Genomic DNA, 18,044 nt, shown 5'->3' on the forward strand with positions numbered 1-18,044 from the left:
ATTTGAGGCATTTAAGAAACCCCGCCCAGACAGCACCGCAAAAGAGGACATGTCCGGGGAAAAGAGGACGTATGGTCAGTCTATATTAACTATCAGTGATAACATTCCACAAGAGCTGCTGTCAACAATCTTCTCCCAGTCTGCAGACTACCTAACCTGACTCTCGCCAAATTCTTGTAGTTCGCTGAGCTCCACACAAGGATCTGGGATCGAGGACAATGCAAACTCCTTCAAGATAGCAAAAAATAATGAACCAATCAGGATCGCCGGGCGGGATTTCATAGATGTGACGTAGCGACAAAGCGACTGTTTGATTCAAACAACAATGGCGGCACGCAGCGAGGAGTCGTGTGCAGACATTGATTCTGCTATTGCAACTGTTTTGTCGAATCTATCAAATATTAATTATTTATATTAATTAATTAATTATTTTTGCTCTGTCGTTATCCAATAAATGGTACATGGGTTATACTTGTATAGCGCTTTTCTACCTTCAAGGTACTCAAAGCACTTTGACAGTATTTCCACATTCACCCATTCACACACACATTCACACACTGATGGCGGGAGCTGCCATGCAAGGCGCTAACCAGCAGCCATCAGGAGCAAGGGGTGAAGTGTCTTGCCCAAGGACACAACGGACGTGACTAGGATGGTAGAAGGTGGGGATTGAACCCCAGTTACCAGCAACCCTCCGATTGCTGGCACGGCCACTCTACCAACCTCGCCACGCGTTCCCAATATGTCGTCTGTTCTGTTTTGGATTTCCCAGCGTCATGGGTTGATTTGGATGTGAGTGGTTGAAGTAGCACGTCATTCAAGATAACAGACAAGTAGTTTATCCAATCACATACAATTATTTTTTTACAAGGCCCCGCCTTCTGAAATACATCTCCTATTGAGATGTCCCAGATCCTCGTGTGCAGCTCAGCGAACTACAAGGATCTGGCGAGAGTCAGGTTACGGACTACCAATGCTGAGCTAAAACAGCCAATGAGCGCGCCCTCACTGACTTCAAGTGTCACTTAGCAAAAGGCACCGGCTTTTACAGGCACACACTCATGCACTCCTCTCTCATGAAAAAATCTGTCAACAGCATACACCAGATATATGAATGTTTAAAAAAAGGTAATACTTTCCCTAGTAATTAATTACATTTATTAAGGAATAGTTATGTTAGTAATTCAATTATTTTTTGGGGAAAGTAACAAATAACTGTAATTAATTACTTTTTTAAAGCATTTTTTCTAACATTGTTTACTAATGGATAAGCGTAAACAAAGATGTTTGTTCAGTGAGTTTTAGTGACAATAGATTTCGTCGGAGTAGGGCCCCTAAACAGAGAGGAACAAATAAAAATAATTACAAAAAGGAGTGATATCGGAGTGAGAAAAAACAACTCAGGATGCACACAAAAGGTGTGGAGAGGAACAAGTAAACATCACATGGCAGCGCCAGGACAAAGCCCCAGGTACGAGGAACGTGAGTGAAGCCAGAGCAGAGGAGACTGGAAGGGTGAAGCAATTTGCCAATTTGTGTGCTTGTGCGTAAAGGATCTTCTTTTTTTATTAATACAAACATTTGGGTTGAGTTTTTAGCTGACATTCTTCTGGTTCATGTTCATGCAAGTGTCATATAACAGTTACGCAAACAACACAACTGCGACCATGCTATAGGTTGTCTAGGGATTTTTAAAAGATTAATAGTAAATAAGTCAAATTATTAAGTATTATCAAATCATCATTTTATCAGAATGCGTTTTATTGGCCAAATATGTTTAACATATTCCTATTTTCTGTGTTTGTCATGTTTTCACTGTATAACATTTATGTAGAATGGCCAAGAACTCCAGACTCAGTCTGGCCAGCGCTTCTGATGAAAACTTCACATTCTGTTGGAGAGTGTTTTGTGCTTGGGATTATTTAATTGGAAACCCAGAGGCTGCAGAAAGCAAAGGAGCGGCTATCGTCAACAACATCAGGGTCAGACTATACACTAATTTCTCTTCATACTCCATGTGCAGCTCCAACCTGGAATAAGAGCTACTATAGGTTTGCTTTTTACCCCTAAACGCAGGCAGTGAATGTTTTCTTTTGTAGGAAGCCATTGTTGAGGAGCAGGAAAAGAAGAAAGATACCAGCCTGTGAGTATCTTGTGATTACACAAACTTTAGTTAATCATATGTTTTTTTTTATGACAGTATGAGCCCACAAAAGGTGACTTCATCCAACAGTGTTAATTAACCCTAGCTTGCCATGATACTTTTGGTGGTGGTGGAGGCGGGTCAATATGACATAGTTGTACAATTTGCATAATCATAAAAACAATGCATATATTTTCTTTGAAAAGGTAAAGGCAAATGTTGTGCATACATTTGAAAATAAATGTGTGTTATTAGAAATTAGTATCAACATATATGTTTTCAAAGACATGCACCTGGGGATAAGTTGATTGGCAACACTAAATTGGCCCTAGTGTGTGAATGTGAGTGTGAATGTTGTCTGTCTATCTGTGTTGGCCCTGCGATGAGGTGGCGACTTGTCCAGGGTGTACCCCGCCTTCCGCCCGATTGTAGCTGAGATAGGCTCCAGCGCCCCCCGCGACCCCAAAGGGAATAAGCGGTAGAAATGGATGGATGGATGGATATATGTTTTCATATGTTATATCGTTTTGCTCTATTTTTATATTGTTGCTGCTTATTGTGCAATGTAACACGGGTCGTATACCAATGGCGGCTGCTGGTCTTTCAGTAGGGGAAGCTCATTTTCAGGTGCTCTCTTAATCAGTGGCCTTGTCGTTAGAGCAGGGGTCGGCAACCTTTTTGGCTGAGAGAGCCATGAAAGCCAAATATTTTAAAATGTATTTCCGTGAGAGCCATATAATATTTTTTAACACTGAATACAACTAAATGCGTGCATTTTTAAGTAAGACCAACATTTTTAGAGTATAATAAGTATGTTATTATGTTTAATAACATTGTTATTCTGAAGCTAAGCAATAACAAATAAAATACTTCTTAGCATTAATTAATTCTTGAACAGGTGCGGTAGAAAAACGGATGGACGGATTAAAATGCATGAGAATGTTTTATATTTTGAACGTAATTATTGACACTGTGATTACCAGCGGAATTATTCATTACTTATCATGTTAAGCAATGTCAGCTAAGATGTATCTGAGAGGCAGATGCAGTCATCAATAGAGCCACATCTGGCTTGAGAGCCATAGGTTCCCTACCCTTGGGTTAGAGTGTCCGCCCTGAGATCGCTAGGTTGTGAGTCCAAACCGAGTCATACCAAAGACTATAAAAATGGGACCCATTACCTTCCTGCTTGGCACTCAGCATCAAGAGTTGGAATTGGGGGTTGAATCACAAAAAAGTATTCCCAGGGGGTGAACAAGGGGATGGGTCAAATGCAGAGGACAAATTTCACCACACCTAGTGTGTGTGTGTGACAATCACTGGTATTTTAACTTTAACACAAGTACAGTCTCCAATGACAAATAATTAGAGATGTCCGATAATATCGGACTGCCGATTTTATCGGCCCATAAATGCTTTAAAATGTAATATCGGAAATTATCGGTATCAGTTTCAAAATTATCGGTATCGGTTTCAAAAAGTAAAATGTATTACTTTTTAAAACGCCGCTGTGTACACGGACGTAGGGAGAAGTACAGAGCGCCAATAAACCTTAAAGGCACTGCCTTTGCATGCCGGCCCAGTCACTTAATATCTACGGCTTTTCACACACACAAGTGAATGCCAAGCATACTTGGTCAACAGCCATACAGGTCACACTGAGGGTGGCCGTATAAACCACTTTAACAGTGTTACAAATATGCGCCACACCAAACATCCGGAGAACATCCGCACCATAACACAACATAAACACAACAGAACAAATACCCAGAACCCCTTGCAGCACTAACTCTTCCGGGACGCTACAATATACACCCCCTGCTACCACCAAACCCCGCCCCCCCAACCCCGTCCACCTCAACCTCCTCATGCTCTCTCAGGGAGAGCATGTCCCAAATTCCAAGCTGCTGTTTTGAGGCATGTTAAAAAAAATGATTGCACTTTGTGACTTCAATAATAAATATCGCAGTGCCATGTTGGCATTTTTTTCCATAACTTCAGTTGATTTATTTTGGAAAACCTTTTTACATTGTTTAATGCATCCAGCGGGGCATTACACCAAAATTAGGCATAATAATGTGTTAATTCCACGACTGTATATATTGGTATCGGTTGATATCGGAATCGGTAATTAAGAGTTGGACAATATCGGAATATCGGATATCGGCAAAAAAGCCATTATCGGACATCTCTACAAATAATAAATATAAAAATGCTAGATTTAAAAACGGCATTTACAGGATTGTAAAATGATTCATATCAACACGGAACAACAAGCGATCACTCCACTACAGTTACATTTGGGGTGCACACTTGTACGTGTGCAGCAGAGCCAACTGTACTAACGTCAAAATAGAAGGAGGTAGAAAGAAGCTAAACTACAGTAATCCACAAAACTAATTTACTTAATGAGTTCACTTCTCCCTGCGATGAGTGAACAGCTGAGATAGGCTCCAGCACCCCCCGCGACTCCGAGCGGGACAAGCGGTAGAAAATGGATGGATGGATGGTTGGGGTTCACTCCTCCACACTTGATTTCAAGGTGGCCGACAGGAGCACAGCAACATCCAAACGCTCCAAAGATAGAAATGATCACGAAACACATTCATGAGAGAAATGCAGCAACTTCGTGAAATAAAATGAGTCAAACATGCTAACAGGAAGTTAGCCAGGTTACAAGTAGCGCCTGGATAAATGGACATTTAACATAACTAATACCTTGACTGAAGACTCTAGTTGGCAAAGACGGCAGTAAGTGAAAAGGGAAACGAGGAGGTATCCTCACCAACAACAACTTCTCAACACTTTAGATTGTTTGTGATCTCTGTTTCGTCAAGGCCTTCACCCGTTTTGCAACATTAACTTCCTTGATTTCTTCTTTCTTCGCCTGTCGATATGACCTTTTTATACATTCTTGCGAGATTGCCCAGACAATAGGGATGAGTACCTGGGAATTGATAACGGTAGTCAACTGTACCAATTTCCAAGTCTATTGTGCGTTCAAGTGTTAAACAATTTTAATTTGTCTAACAATAAGATTGTGATTGTACATTTAACAGTGAGTTGTTATATCTTGTTTTTTATACTTCTGAGTGTCATTTAAAAGTACTATATAGTAGCTATGCATGCAGTTGTACTTCCAAGATGTTAAATGGCAGTAATATATAGGATACTGCGTGTTGACATATTCATGAAGTCCTAAAAAGTATGTTGAAGAGGTTCATTTAGCCTACTGATGTGTATTTATAAATGGTTGATTTATATAAGCTTGTAAGGTAAAGTTTTGGACCTGATAAAGGCTGCAGAAGCAAAGTAGCCGAAACATGTCAGGTACAAAACTTTACCTTACTAGCCTATAAAATCAACCATTTATAAATAAAACAGTCCTACAAAGTGTTTATACTGTAAGTACTGTAAGTATTACACAACAGCTTTTTGAATGTAATGTGCATAGTTTTCTTAGTTGAAGTTTTGATTGCCAAATTTGGAGTTGTAGCAATTTCCATGTAAAGTCGTCAGATTTTTTTTCCGCCAAGTGCTTGAGCCGGTGCTGAATCTCCAACCAGACTTGATGTCAAGTGCAACAAAGGCAGCAAAATATGGTACCGTTTGATTTTACGCGAATCAGTACCCGGTAGTGCCAACGGAATTCAGTAAGTACCAAATTTAGTGCCCCTCTCTATCTGAGAATGGCTTACCAAAGCGTGGGATGCGCTTTGTTTGGGCACATGATTCTGCAGAATGATACGCAAGCAAAAGGACAAGTTTGTTCCACACAATGCTTGGCCATATAATAACTGAGATGGTGTATACGTAAATACTGAGGCTAAATTTTGGTGAAAAAAGTGGGCCGTACGAAAACAGTTTTGACTGTGATAGAAGCAAAAGCACTGTCATTAGCCTTAGCTTATTTTGATACATTTAAACACAACAGTCTTTACATCCAGTGGTATACTCAAATTAATGCGCCTCACATAAATAACAAACTGTGAATATTTTTAAATCAATGATGACTTCTCAAAAAGTTTATTTAAGGTGTATTTGTATGTTTCCTCAGGGCCGTTCTGATCAGTCTCCGTTTATTAGCCAACATCCTGGTGCTGATGTCTCTGGCTGGCAGCATATATATCATCTACTTTGTGGTAGACCGTTCTCAGAAACTGGAGCAGGAAAAGCCGGAGCTAACCCTATGGGAGAAAAATGAGGTACATAGAGGAGAGCGGACATTATCATCATCATTATTATATTATCTAACATATAATGCAGTGAGAGTGGAGACCTGACACTGACCCAAAGGATGAAGCTGTCATCTTGACTATGACAGCTCACTGATTGTTTAATGCTCTTCCAAATAAATACACAGTTGCCTAAACTTGTCTGTCACTGTTCATCACAAGCACAAATAGCAACCTGTGACTCATAAAATTTGTAAGCGACTTCAGAAAAACAACAACCCCAAATTAATTTATAATAAGAGAACTTGGCAACACTGTCGAAAATACCCGACAGAACATGTTGACGGTGACTCTGATTGAACATGGTCATGGTGATCACCTCTAAAATAAAGTCATTTACCATAACTAACACACTCCAGCTATCCCATTACCTCCTAGTGCGGGTACTAAACTTTGATCTCAGCTACCTGGACCATCTGTAGTAGATTTTGCTTGTATCCACATAATACAGATGATAGGGAACCATTATCTATTATTATTCAACCTTTATATGGTTTTAGCTTATTCATGAACAATGATGATTGAGTTCAAACAGCTTTAATACTGACCAAAACTAAATACACTTTAAAGCTTGTATCTGCTGACCAAGTACTTCAAACTTCATTCCAGTCCTGGTGGCTGGTTACCAAATGATGAACGTGCTTACCACACACTAAGTTTGATCAACCTAACATCTACCTTCTGCTTTTTTCCAGGTTAGTGTTGTGGTTTCGCTCATCACCATGATTGCACCTTCTGCTTTTGAGCTCGTAGCTCAGTTAGAGATGTATCATCCAAGAACATCTCTGCGTTTTCAGCTCGCCAGGTATTTCTGCTTTTTTATGTACCAGCAATATTTTCCTCTTGTCTTACAGCACAATGACAATATGGTTATATGTTCACAGAGTGCTTGTTTTATATCTTGGGAATCTCTACAGCCTCATTATTGCCCTCCTTGATAAGGTCAACAGTATGAGCTCTGCGGTGAGTGTGTACAGTATACAAACTATATTTTATGTCCCATGCATATTGTAATCGGTTGAGATTCAAGCCCACTCGTAGGCCTGGGTGATATGGCCTAAAAATGAAATCTCCAATTTTTTCACAAAAATATTTACTTACCATTTTCCTCCCTACTTTATAAATAAAACTAATGAATACAAATGACAGTGATAATTTAAAATATGTTTTTCTTTTATTTGATCAAAATCTAGTGTACTGCATACTCTAAATCTTACTCTTAGCAAAATTATAATCTTTATAAAGGTGGTTCTTTTTAGAATAGACATAAATTGGACTCTGTATACAATGAAACAGTTGAAACAGATGTAATTTAGGGTTTTAGAGGTCCCCTCCATCACCCATAGGCGCCGATCCCGTGGGTGCTTCGGGGCCCGAGCATCCACGGACAATGCCGAGCACCCACGTGGGATTGATGGCACCTTCAAACCTTTAAAATGTTTTTTGAAAACTCAATCTTGTTGTAGTTAATTTTGTGGCGAGTTTGGTCTGTTTTACAAAATAATAAAGCCACAAATCATATGGGATATTAACTTTGCTGAACGTTTATTTTTAATACACACACACCAAGCACCCACTGGCAGAAATGTAGATCAGCGCCAATGCCAGCACCCACACCCACTCGAGAGATCTGGTTTTCAATTGCCTAAACATAATCAGTTTAAGGTGTAGAATGCTTATTTTTTAATCTAATTATTTGAGAAATCAGACTAATTTTGTGCATGGAAACGTAGTCACTGTGTTGGCTTCTGCGGTGTTCTATGCCATTGTTTACTGGGGCGGGTGCAGCACAGCCAGAGACCATAAAAGACTTGGTGAACTGATTAAGAAAGCTGACTTCATCCTAGCCTGCCCACTAGACAGCATTAACGAGGTGGCTCACTGAAGGATGTAGATTGTAGCTAATTCTGGCATATTTACTGTGATGCTTTTGCTCAAATGTTGATCAATATTTATTGCCCTAATCAAATCCAATAATTCAATATAGAACATCTTATGGGAAGCAACACTTCTGCATTGAATAGAATACTTCTGTAAACATGAATGTAGCAATGTAGTCATTGCATGCAAATAAATTAACTCCAACATTGGAGATTGATAAAGTGCACACTTAAATCTCCTGTCTTGAATTAAATACTCCTGTAAATAAACATGTAGCATTATAAGGTCTCTATGGTTTAGTAAGTAGATAAACAAAGGCTTTTTCACTGTTTGGGAACTGCATCTTTAGTGACGTGCAGAGCGACCGCTTTAGTGATCGTTCTCCACTGTGCTTCCTTCTTATCATACATGGTAGCTTGTGTAAATTATTCTACTACAGTGAGCTGCTTTTTTAGTGGGCATTTGCTTGTTGTGGAAACAAACCCCGCCCACACTGCTTGGTGCCTTATCTAAGCTGCTGTGACATAGATCACCCGTATATCACTTAAAAGCGCGGATTCCAACCTTTGAAATACTTTCTATCATTCAAGACTTACGGTGATTTGAAAAAAGCACCACACATCATAATGGCGGCTACAGTATTAATGTTAAAGGTCTAAAAAAAATATTTGCAACCGTTCGGCGGGCCAGATTGAAAATCTTAGCTGGCCGTATTCAACCCGTGGGCCGTAATTTGCCCAGGTGTGTCCTAAGGAAATAAGGGGGAGAGTGGAAGCTATGGAAGCTCCTGGGGGCAAAAAATATGCCGGAGCAAGAAGAGAAAAACATAGGTTTTGTATTTTTTAAATTGTCTGCAACAGAACACTCAAATTTATTAATAACAGCAATTTATCGCCCAGGCCTACCTACTGGGTCCAGGTCTCTGGTCCTAATAAAGGTTAAAGTGTGCCACTGGTTCTGCTTTGTCCTGGAAGAGACCAGCATTCCACAAGTGACTAAAAAATGGTCAAGACCCTTAGCAAGATGTTTGACAGGTTCCTGAAGGACTCAGCTGAAAAAAATATATGAATGACAAAAACATTTTTTGAAAACCTGGATGGACCAGCATGTTATCATGCTATGAATATTGTTGCCCCTGTTTGTCTACGAGCATCTAACAACAATCGTAGAGGCCTCTGAAAAGTCAAAATCAGCCAGTTTCTCAGGACATGGCTGCGTGCCTCCTCTGTGTAGCCATTTCTCTGTGCAAATACCAAAGTTGCATGAGCAGGAATCTTGGTTAAGACGGTGGCAGGTGCAAAAAGCCTATACTTAAAGATGAGGCTAGACTAAGGCATAAAACACATATTGGCACTGTGTTAACTGAAAGTACGAGCATTGGAAGGCAAAAGCAGGATGGTTGGCAGGTCTAAAACAGGAGCATGTTGAATTTGACAAAATCGGAGTAAGCGACGAGTAAACGACAGCGGTCTGGAAAGCAGAACCATTTTTTCCAATCAGTTTATGATATGCTCTCAAGACTGGTCAAACTGTCAGCTACAGAGTGTATGCTGTAGCAGAAAAGGGGCCTCGTCGTGCATTTCTTGAACAGTTGGTCAAAAACGCGATGTGACGTGTCTGGCAGTTAGCGCTGGCACCACAACCAAGTGGTAAGAGCTTTGGCGGACTGCGTCTGTACAACGATCACGCACAGCAAGACTTCGACAGCCCCTGAAAAGTCAAACAGGCGTCAGCAGCCAAATTAGGAGTCTTTGTTTGCTTACTTAGTACTAAAAGAGAAGTTGTCTAGTATGGTCACTATGTTATTCAATGCCAAAAATTTTATTTTATTGCAATAAGAAACATATGTTTAATGTATCATAATATTTTCTGTTAAAATAAAGCCAATAATGAATTTTTTTGTGATCCCCTTTTGTTTGAAAAGTGTCAAAAAGTATAGAAAAGTATCCTAATACATTTTGGTACCGGTACCAATTTTGGTATAGATAAACTTGTATAGATAAACCACCAGCTCGAGATGGTCTCCTGCTGGCCCCACTATGGACTGGACTCTCACTATTATGTTAGATCTACTATGGACTGGACTTTCACAATATTGTGTCAGACCCACTCGACGTCCATGTCCATTGCATCGGTCTCCCCTAGAGGGGGGGTCACCCACGGGGGTCACCCACATATGTTGTCCTCTCCAAGGTTTCTCATAGTCATTCACATCGACGTCCCATTGAGGTTGTGAGATTTTCCTTGCCCTTATGTGGGCTCTGTACCGCGGATGTCGTTGTGGCTTGTGCAGCCCTTTGAGACACTTGTGATTTAGGGCTATATAAATAAACATTGATTGATTGATTGAAAAACTGTATCTTAACACCCATATTCCACACTGAACGAAAGTTTTGCACACCAAAAAAAAAAAGCAGACCACAGTAATCACATAGGTGTGTTGTAAAGTCTTACGGCTCTGGGTAGAAAAAACCTGTGGCAAAGCTCCTTCTTTCACTGTGGGTATAACAGTCTGAGGCAGAAGGAGCGACTCAGGACCTCCACAGTATCGTGCATGGGGTGAGAGGCTTGGACATTATGGATGTCAACTTCTTCAACATCCTTCTGTCAGCCACCTCCTTAATGCTGTCTAGTGGGAAGGCTAGGATGAAGTCAGCTCTCTTAATCAGTCCACCAAGTCTGTTAAGGTCTCTGATTGTGCTGCACCCACCCCAGTAAACGATGGCATAGAACACCGCAGAAGCCACCATAGTGACTACGTTTCCATGCACAAAATTAGTCCATCCATCCATCCATTTTCTACCGCTTGTCCCTAATTTCTCAAATAATTTGGCTCAAATTAAGCATTCTAGAACGCGTAGAAACACTTTAATCTGATCAAGTTTTGTGTTTATAAAGTCGGATTAACACACCTAGATTATGTAATTGAAACCCAGATCTCTCAAGTGGGTGTGGGTACTGGAGGGGACCTTCTGTATAGCGCAAGGCCAGCCTCAACGCGTGGAATAAAACCCTAATGCGGACCCCATTCAATCAAAACAGAAAATACAACTAGAATGAAGAGGAGACTGTATATTTGCTTCATAAGCATTCATTCTATGTTGAAAGAACATTTTGAAGTACATCGATGGGAGAAAAAAAAAAAAACATATTTATTTAAGAAGGTATCTAAGGAAATGAAGAATGCCGGCTTCATTCAACACAGATACGAGTGAGATTATAGAAGAGAATGAAGCTGGTATATTACGAGGCAAAGAAGAAAGCGTCCACAAACCTCTTCACGCTGCACACTCCAAACTGGTTAGCAATAACTCTGTATTACGCACAACTGGCAAGCTTGCACAGAACTTTAGCAACCCTCATTTGAAGCGGTACCCGGGCACAAAGAGTATTTTCCTTCCATCCACTCCTTCCATTAATCCAAAGAGTTTATTGAATAAACTTCAAGACATTCCAAAATGTTTTTTCCATTCTCCGTCCAAAACAACTCTCTCCCACCAGTCTTTGTGTTGGACCTGCATCCAGCAACTACTAGACCTTCTTGGTAGTAGTTTCATGTTTGTGGCGCAATCTCTGATCATTTCTTGATGCTGTCTGCTATTTAATGTCAGCATAGCCATTAGAGGTGTAATATTTGTAATTTGTGCCAATATTACAGCGGCCATCAGGCACATTAGGTGTTGACTTGTGAGGAGCCTTGTTTCGATGTGACATCATAGGTTAACCTGAAAAGCAATACATTTATTCTCGCTAAAAGGAAATAAGCACCCCCAAGTGTACTGGAGGCACATACCATATTAGAGAGTGTGCTTTGACACTGGGACTTCACATTTAGGTATGAAAATACAAAAAACTTAACTATTTGAGATATCAGACTAATTTAGTGCATGGAAACATACTCAGTGTCATAAATAGTGAGCAGTTGTGACCCGCACACTCCAAAGGACCTTCGTTTCCTTAATGGGGTTGTATTATTAATATTTTTTCTGCATTTAAAACACTTTCTTCTGGTCTACATAACATGTAATGGTGGTTATTTGGTCAACATTTTGCATAGATTTTGTTTTACTAACCATCTTTAAACCACCTTCTGATCGTCTCTTGAGGATGAAGCGTTTTGTGGGCGGTCTTATTTATGTGCCTCCACTTAGACTGCGTATTTTCCCCATCCGCCATGTTGTAGGTTTTAGCGCTTCTATACTGAATCTACTAACAGATATAAGTTACAACTATACGCTACTTTGTATTACAAGTGCCAAAAGGGCCAGTTACCAATTGGAAAATAGTCACAAATTGGGCAATTTCCAAACAGCTCGTTTGGAGAAACGATGAAGGATGGCAAGATTGTTTTATAAATATCTCCGCAATGCCTCAAGTTTTTATTTCAAATTTTCAGGACTTACACAGATTCCAAATATACACAAACAGGTACCAATTGGTAGGAACCGTTGTTTTTGCATAATAAGTCGCCTTTGAGAGGTGTAGGTGACTTTGGCCCTTCTTGTACAGGATGTCCAGCCTATTGTTGACGTGAAGTCCCAGGTATTTTAATGAGTCCACTATTTATAGCTCTGATCTCTAGATGTTCACCGGTGTGGGTGGTGGAGCTGACCACCGGAAGTCAATAACAAGCTCGTTCTCTGTCAACAAAACCTGAGATTACTTCCTCGTATTACTGCTCGCTCCTCGCAGACACACATCCAACCAGTGCAGGGTCATCTGAGATCTTCTGCAGATGCAGCGGTTGGAATTGGGCCTGAAGTCTGAGGTATAGCGCATGAACAAGTAAAGTGAAGGCAACAACCTTTGGGGAGTACTGAACCGAATCACTTCATGAACTGATTTGTTCCTTTCTCAGTTCAGTTGAGCTCCGCCGCGACCATGAACTGGCGCATTCTGTGACTCACTGAACCCTCGACGTCGGCGAACGACGCAGCCAGCTACTCATCATGGGGGCGGGGGGAGGGACTGAGCGAACGATTCGTTCACCGCGGATTAACGACATGAATCACTCAGTGAACGACAGAATCAGGACTCGCGGACCTACTGACACAGAGAACTGACTGTGTCGCGGAGGAGGACGTCACATTGAGGCTCTCGTTCAGTCACTGTGCGCGTCGTTCATTGGGTGCTGAGGGCTTCTGTCGTTCGCGAACTGACACATACCGAGATCTGCCGCTGGGGAAGCTGTTACTGACTGACTCATGATTCGCCGACCTGCACACAGAACTGCTGCTGCAGAAGTGATTCAGGTTCACGTACTGAACTGTGCTGACTGTGGCGCTGTGTCAGTCACTCACTGCCTGGTGTACTGCATGCACAGAGCTGTGTAGGGACTCGTGTTCACCTTATTTGCTGCTTCTCCCGCGAATGTCTGCACTGTACTGTACTACGCACGCCCCCACCCCCTCCTATTTTTTTTTTGGGGGGGGGGGTTCGGTGAACACATTTTTTGAACGACTCAATTTAAGGAACTGATTCTAGTGATTCAGTACAGTCAAAAGAACTGCCGATCCCATCACTATTCTCCACGACACCTTTCTCTAACCTTCAGGTTATATACGGCTTGTTGTACTGCTCCCCTTACAGGAAAGCGAAGCCTGGCAATAATTGCAGATAGCTTATTGCAGATAGCCGTTTCCTTGTCGTATTTCTTAGTAAAGTGAAGCCATGCCTTGGAGCGTTTTTTCCGGTCCATTGTTGCTTCTGTATCTGCCGCCGAATGACTGAGCTACGTCATTTCCTGTGACACGGGATTCGTTCCCAGGGATTCGAATAAGGAACCAAATCTTTTTCTTTACTATAGTGGCTTCGATAACGGGAACCGATTCTCAAAAAGGGATTTGAATCCATGGAATCGGTTCTTTTCTTATCGAACAATCGGGAGAACCGGTTTTCGAACATAATCCCTATCTGTTGGTGACCACTTCCACCTCTTATATGACTGAAATATTTTTCAAGCTGATCCACACATCATGGATGTTATTTTGCTCCAACCGTTGTTCCAGTTTTTGCTTGTAGTCATTCTTACACCTCCTGATCTTATATTTAGGATCCCGCTGGACTCTTTTCACCTTTTTCTTGCCCTCTTTTTCTCACTCAGTCAGGCCTTTAGCTCAGTGGTAACCCAGGGTTTATTGTTGAAAAAACACTACACCAACTTGAAGGGCACAGTGTTTTCTATACTGGAGTTTATGTAGCATGTGATGCACTCAGTCAGAATGTCGCAGTAGCACCAGAAGGTGTAGTCAAACGCTTTTTTTTTTTTTTTCAGTTTTTTTACATTATGTCTCTGGTACATTAAAGTTACCATAAAAATAATGTACGGTCTATATCTTTGTTAGGGATAAATTTGCAAAATCTGCCAATAACATTTTTCTTCACATTATATGCAGTGGTCAATCAGAGTCAATTCCATTTTATTTTTTCAAAGATTTATTTTTAATGCTGCAATAGAATCATGCTAGTCAAAAATGAATATTTGTGTTTCTGTTTGTTTCTTAGATCTTGGTTGCCCCAGCAAACTGGTCTGACACTAGCTCCTACTTAGCTACAATCTCCCAGCCTGCTGTGGACAGTCTGTCAACCCTGGTGTCTGATATTTCACAACGCAACAGCACCATCGCAACCACTGTCATGCTGTTAAATGTGACAAACAACAGCAAGAACGGCTCAGTGACCTTATCCAATCAGACCACTCAGTTTGGAAAAAACGCTCGCTCGCAGCAGGACCAGTGCTGGGAGACCTACGTTGGGCAGGTTACTTTATTTACCAACAATATTAATACAGTGGTACCTCGGTTAACGTCAAAAAGGAAGTAACATCATTAATCAAAACATACGTTAATCGAAGCAAGTTTTCCCAAAGCAAAACAATGTAAAATCCAAGTATGTTCCATACCCAAATATGTTCACACATAATTTTAGAAAAGTTACAGCTTAACATGGAGAAAACAATGACAAAAAAACAATAAATGGCGAATGAGAAGGACAAATTAACATTTAATATCATTTTTAACTTCATGAAACAGTCTGTAGACGGACACTGTAAGATGAAAGAAATGGAGGGGTTAAGAGTGGAAAGGTAAACCAACTTCCAAAAACAACTCCTTAGCATATTCAGTCGTTTTAGTCTCTTTTTTGTCAATACTTTCTTTCATTTTGCAACATTAGGGTCCTCGAATTGCTCATTCTTTCCCAAGTTGGTACTTATTGTTGATATAGACTTCCTGCACATACTAGCAAGATCGACTCCAATGCCAACTTTTGCAATTATATTCTTTAGGAATTTAATAATAGTTCACAGACCCTCTTTGACAAACTACTGGCACTCAAAAAAATGTTTGGTCCCATTTTTTTTATTTTTTATGAATCAGTCGCTCTCCATGAAAAAAGCAGTCAGCAGTGACAAGTTCCCAAATAAATGTGTCTTGCAGGACTGCCGTGTATTGCAAGATTGGTTTTTGGGCATGTGATTTAAGATGGCTGAATAAACAAGACATGATGTCAACACACAAATATAAAATACAAATTTACTACATACAATATTGGATGCTACCTGAAAAAAACGCTTTAACTTGGAAAAAATGTTTGTCTTTAACCAAAAATGTTACTTGGGCAGTCGTAACCTGAGGTATCACTGTACAACAATCCAATGTTTTGTGTTGTATAGGAACTGCCTATGATTGACTCGTCATCAGTCCAGAGTGTCCTTAATTTTTTTCCTTAATTCAGGTAGGAGACCCCAGTTTCCCTGTGATCGGAAGCAGGATAAACAGTATAATAAGTGCATGGATACACAGTTAAGAATTTAAGACAAATATAGCATATCTAATGGGGGAAAAATATTTGCCTCCTCATTGATTTTGTAACAGATATTTTGAATATAATATTTTTCAATTTCTGTACAGCTTATTCTATATCTTCAATGTTTGTTAAGGTTAAAACAAAGCATCCCATAACTTGCAGATTTAGACCCCCTCAATCCTCTTGTCTTCTCCTAAGTTTTATACCTGTAAGCCCAAGTCCACATGTAACTGCTTTTAGGTAAAATTGATGTATCAAATGGATCTGCAAAAAATATGTTTTGTGTCCGTTATCCATTTTCCATTTCCTAATTGTGCACAAAACTGTAAATCAGAAAAACGTTTAACTATTAGTTTTTTATTTTGGGTTTGAAAACGAATTTAAAAAAAAAAGTTGTTTCGTCTTTTTAGTTTTGAATTTATATTGAACAATAAATAGAACAAATTATAGATTGACCTTGATGTCAGTGAGCTGCGCTGCTTTTTTGAGTCTGGCATGGTACTACTGCGGGTTCATCAAAGTCTTTGCCACCATCGCCTGTTCTCTGCATAGACTGACACCGAAAAGATGACCGTTCCAGTGGATCGAGGACTGTGATCGAGCCTTTTCCTGTTTCAATTTGGTGCTCGTAGAGGTTCCAGTGCTGGCCTACCCTGACCTCTAACTACTGTTTATGATTGACACCAACGCAAGCAACGTTAGCCTTGGAATGATCTTTGCCTACTATAGCCACACCCCAAACACAACTACTGTGTCACAGGTAAAGAATTGTTGGCTTTCGTCCTGGCCCTCGGCAGTTCCTCTCCTACCTGTACGAACATAAATTAATCCTGCACAAAGACCATGCCTCGCTCACCTGTCTCCTCAACTTCAAAGAACTCAAAGGGCAACTGGCCAGATTGAGATGCTGCAGGATTACAATTTTCAAGTCTGCCACCAACCACGGTGCCAACAGTCAAATGTCGATGCCCTGTCCAGGCATCCCTGTAAACATTGTCAACTTTGCCAGTGGCTGGAGGAACGAGACACGGCAGCCTCGAAGACAGCAGCCCTGTGTGAGTTGTCTGCTGGCAGAGACAATGCTCCCACTGGTGGCGCAGGCAACCCAAGAGACGACGAAACAGAGCATAGGTGAAGTTTAACTGGCACAGCTGCAACGCAAGCGGAGAGCCAATGCAATAATCGGCTGTGTTGGAGAGTGGGTGGAGTTAAGCCAACGAGCGGCATGGGCTACTATCTCCGTGCTGGTCCCCAAAACAAAAGCCCTCCACTTGCAATGGTTCAGCCTCGTCATACTGCTGCTGGAATAACCCTACAGCTCCTCGTACCCCTCAACCTGAGGACGCAGGTGCTCCAGCTGGTTCCCGGCTTGACAGGGACAAGCCATTTTGGCGTCACCAAGACTCCGGCACTTCCACTACAGGTTATACGAGCCAAGAGGTTGCCAGGATGTGGAGTTGTTGACACCTGCACTGCTCAGAAGGGAACCACCAGGTGCTTGCATGCCTCCCAGCAATTCTACCAGGTGCGGGCACCTATGAACTGAGTGGCAGTTAATATCTTAGTCCTCTTTCTGGTCACTGAGCAAGGGAACCGCTATATCCTGGTAGCAATAGACTACTACGGCAGACTGAGTGACTGACTGACTATGGGTGGTGCACCACGTGTCCTGCCAGACTCTTGAAGACGCTGGCTTCCACCAGAAAAGGGCCTACGACACTCACCGCAGAGGTGAGGACTTTTTCCCGGGATGACAGGTGTGGGTCTACTGCTCGGAAAGGAAGAAGGGACTGTCACCCTAGCTGATGAACCTTTGGGTGGGGCCGTGCACTGTCCTCGAATAATGGTGGATGAGTGGTATTCCGGGTGTGGTTGCGTAACCGGGTGGGGTCCTCCACCGTGACTAGCTAGCCCCATTCCAGCCCCTAATTTATAGGTGTGACCCCTGATCGGTCAAAGGTGGTATGTCGATTCTTAGA

At 41.3% G+C, this 18,044-nt stretch overlaps 1 protein-coding gene across 1 annotated transcript in view; it reads left to right on the forward strand.

Annotated features, from left to right (window-relative positions):
• LOC133608551 (transmembrane channel-like protein 3) overlaps positions 1 to 18,044 on the forward strand; it is a 169,941-nt gene that overhangs the window by 102,208 nt on the left and 49,689 nt on the right. Inside the window, exons 11-16 of the mRNA XM_061963861.2 lie at positions 1,835 to 1,982; positions 2,100 to 2,143; positions 6,201 to 6,348; positions 7,074 to 7,183; positions 7,263 to 7,341; positions 14,764 to 15,018. Of these exons, the coding sequence (XP_061819845.2) occupies positions 1,835 to 1,982; positions 2,100 to 2,143; positions 6,201 to 6,348; positions 7,074 to 7,183; positions 7,263 to 7,341; positions 14,764 to 15,018 (784 nt within the window). The remainder of the gene's footprint in view (positions 1 to 1,834; positions 1,983 to 2,099; positions 2,144 to 6,200; positions 6,349 to 7,073; positions 7,184 to 7,262; positions 7,342 to 14,763; positions 15,019 to 18,044) is intronic.

The sequence above is a fragment of the Nerophis lumbriciformis genome, linkage group LG06 (assembly GCF_033978685.3).
Source record: "Nerophis lumbriciformis linkage group LG06, RoL_Nlum_v2.1, whole genome shotgun sequence".
NCBI lineage: Eukaryota > Metazoa > Chordata > Actinopteri > Syngnathiformes > Syngnathidae > Nerophis > Nerophis lumbriciformis.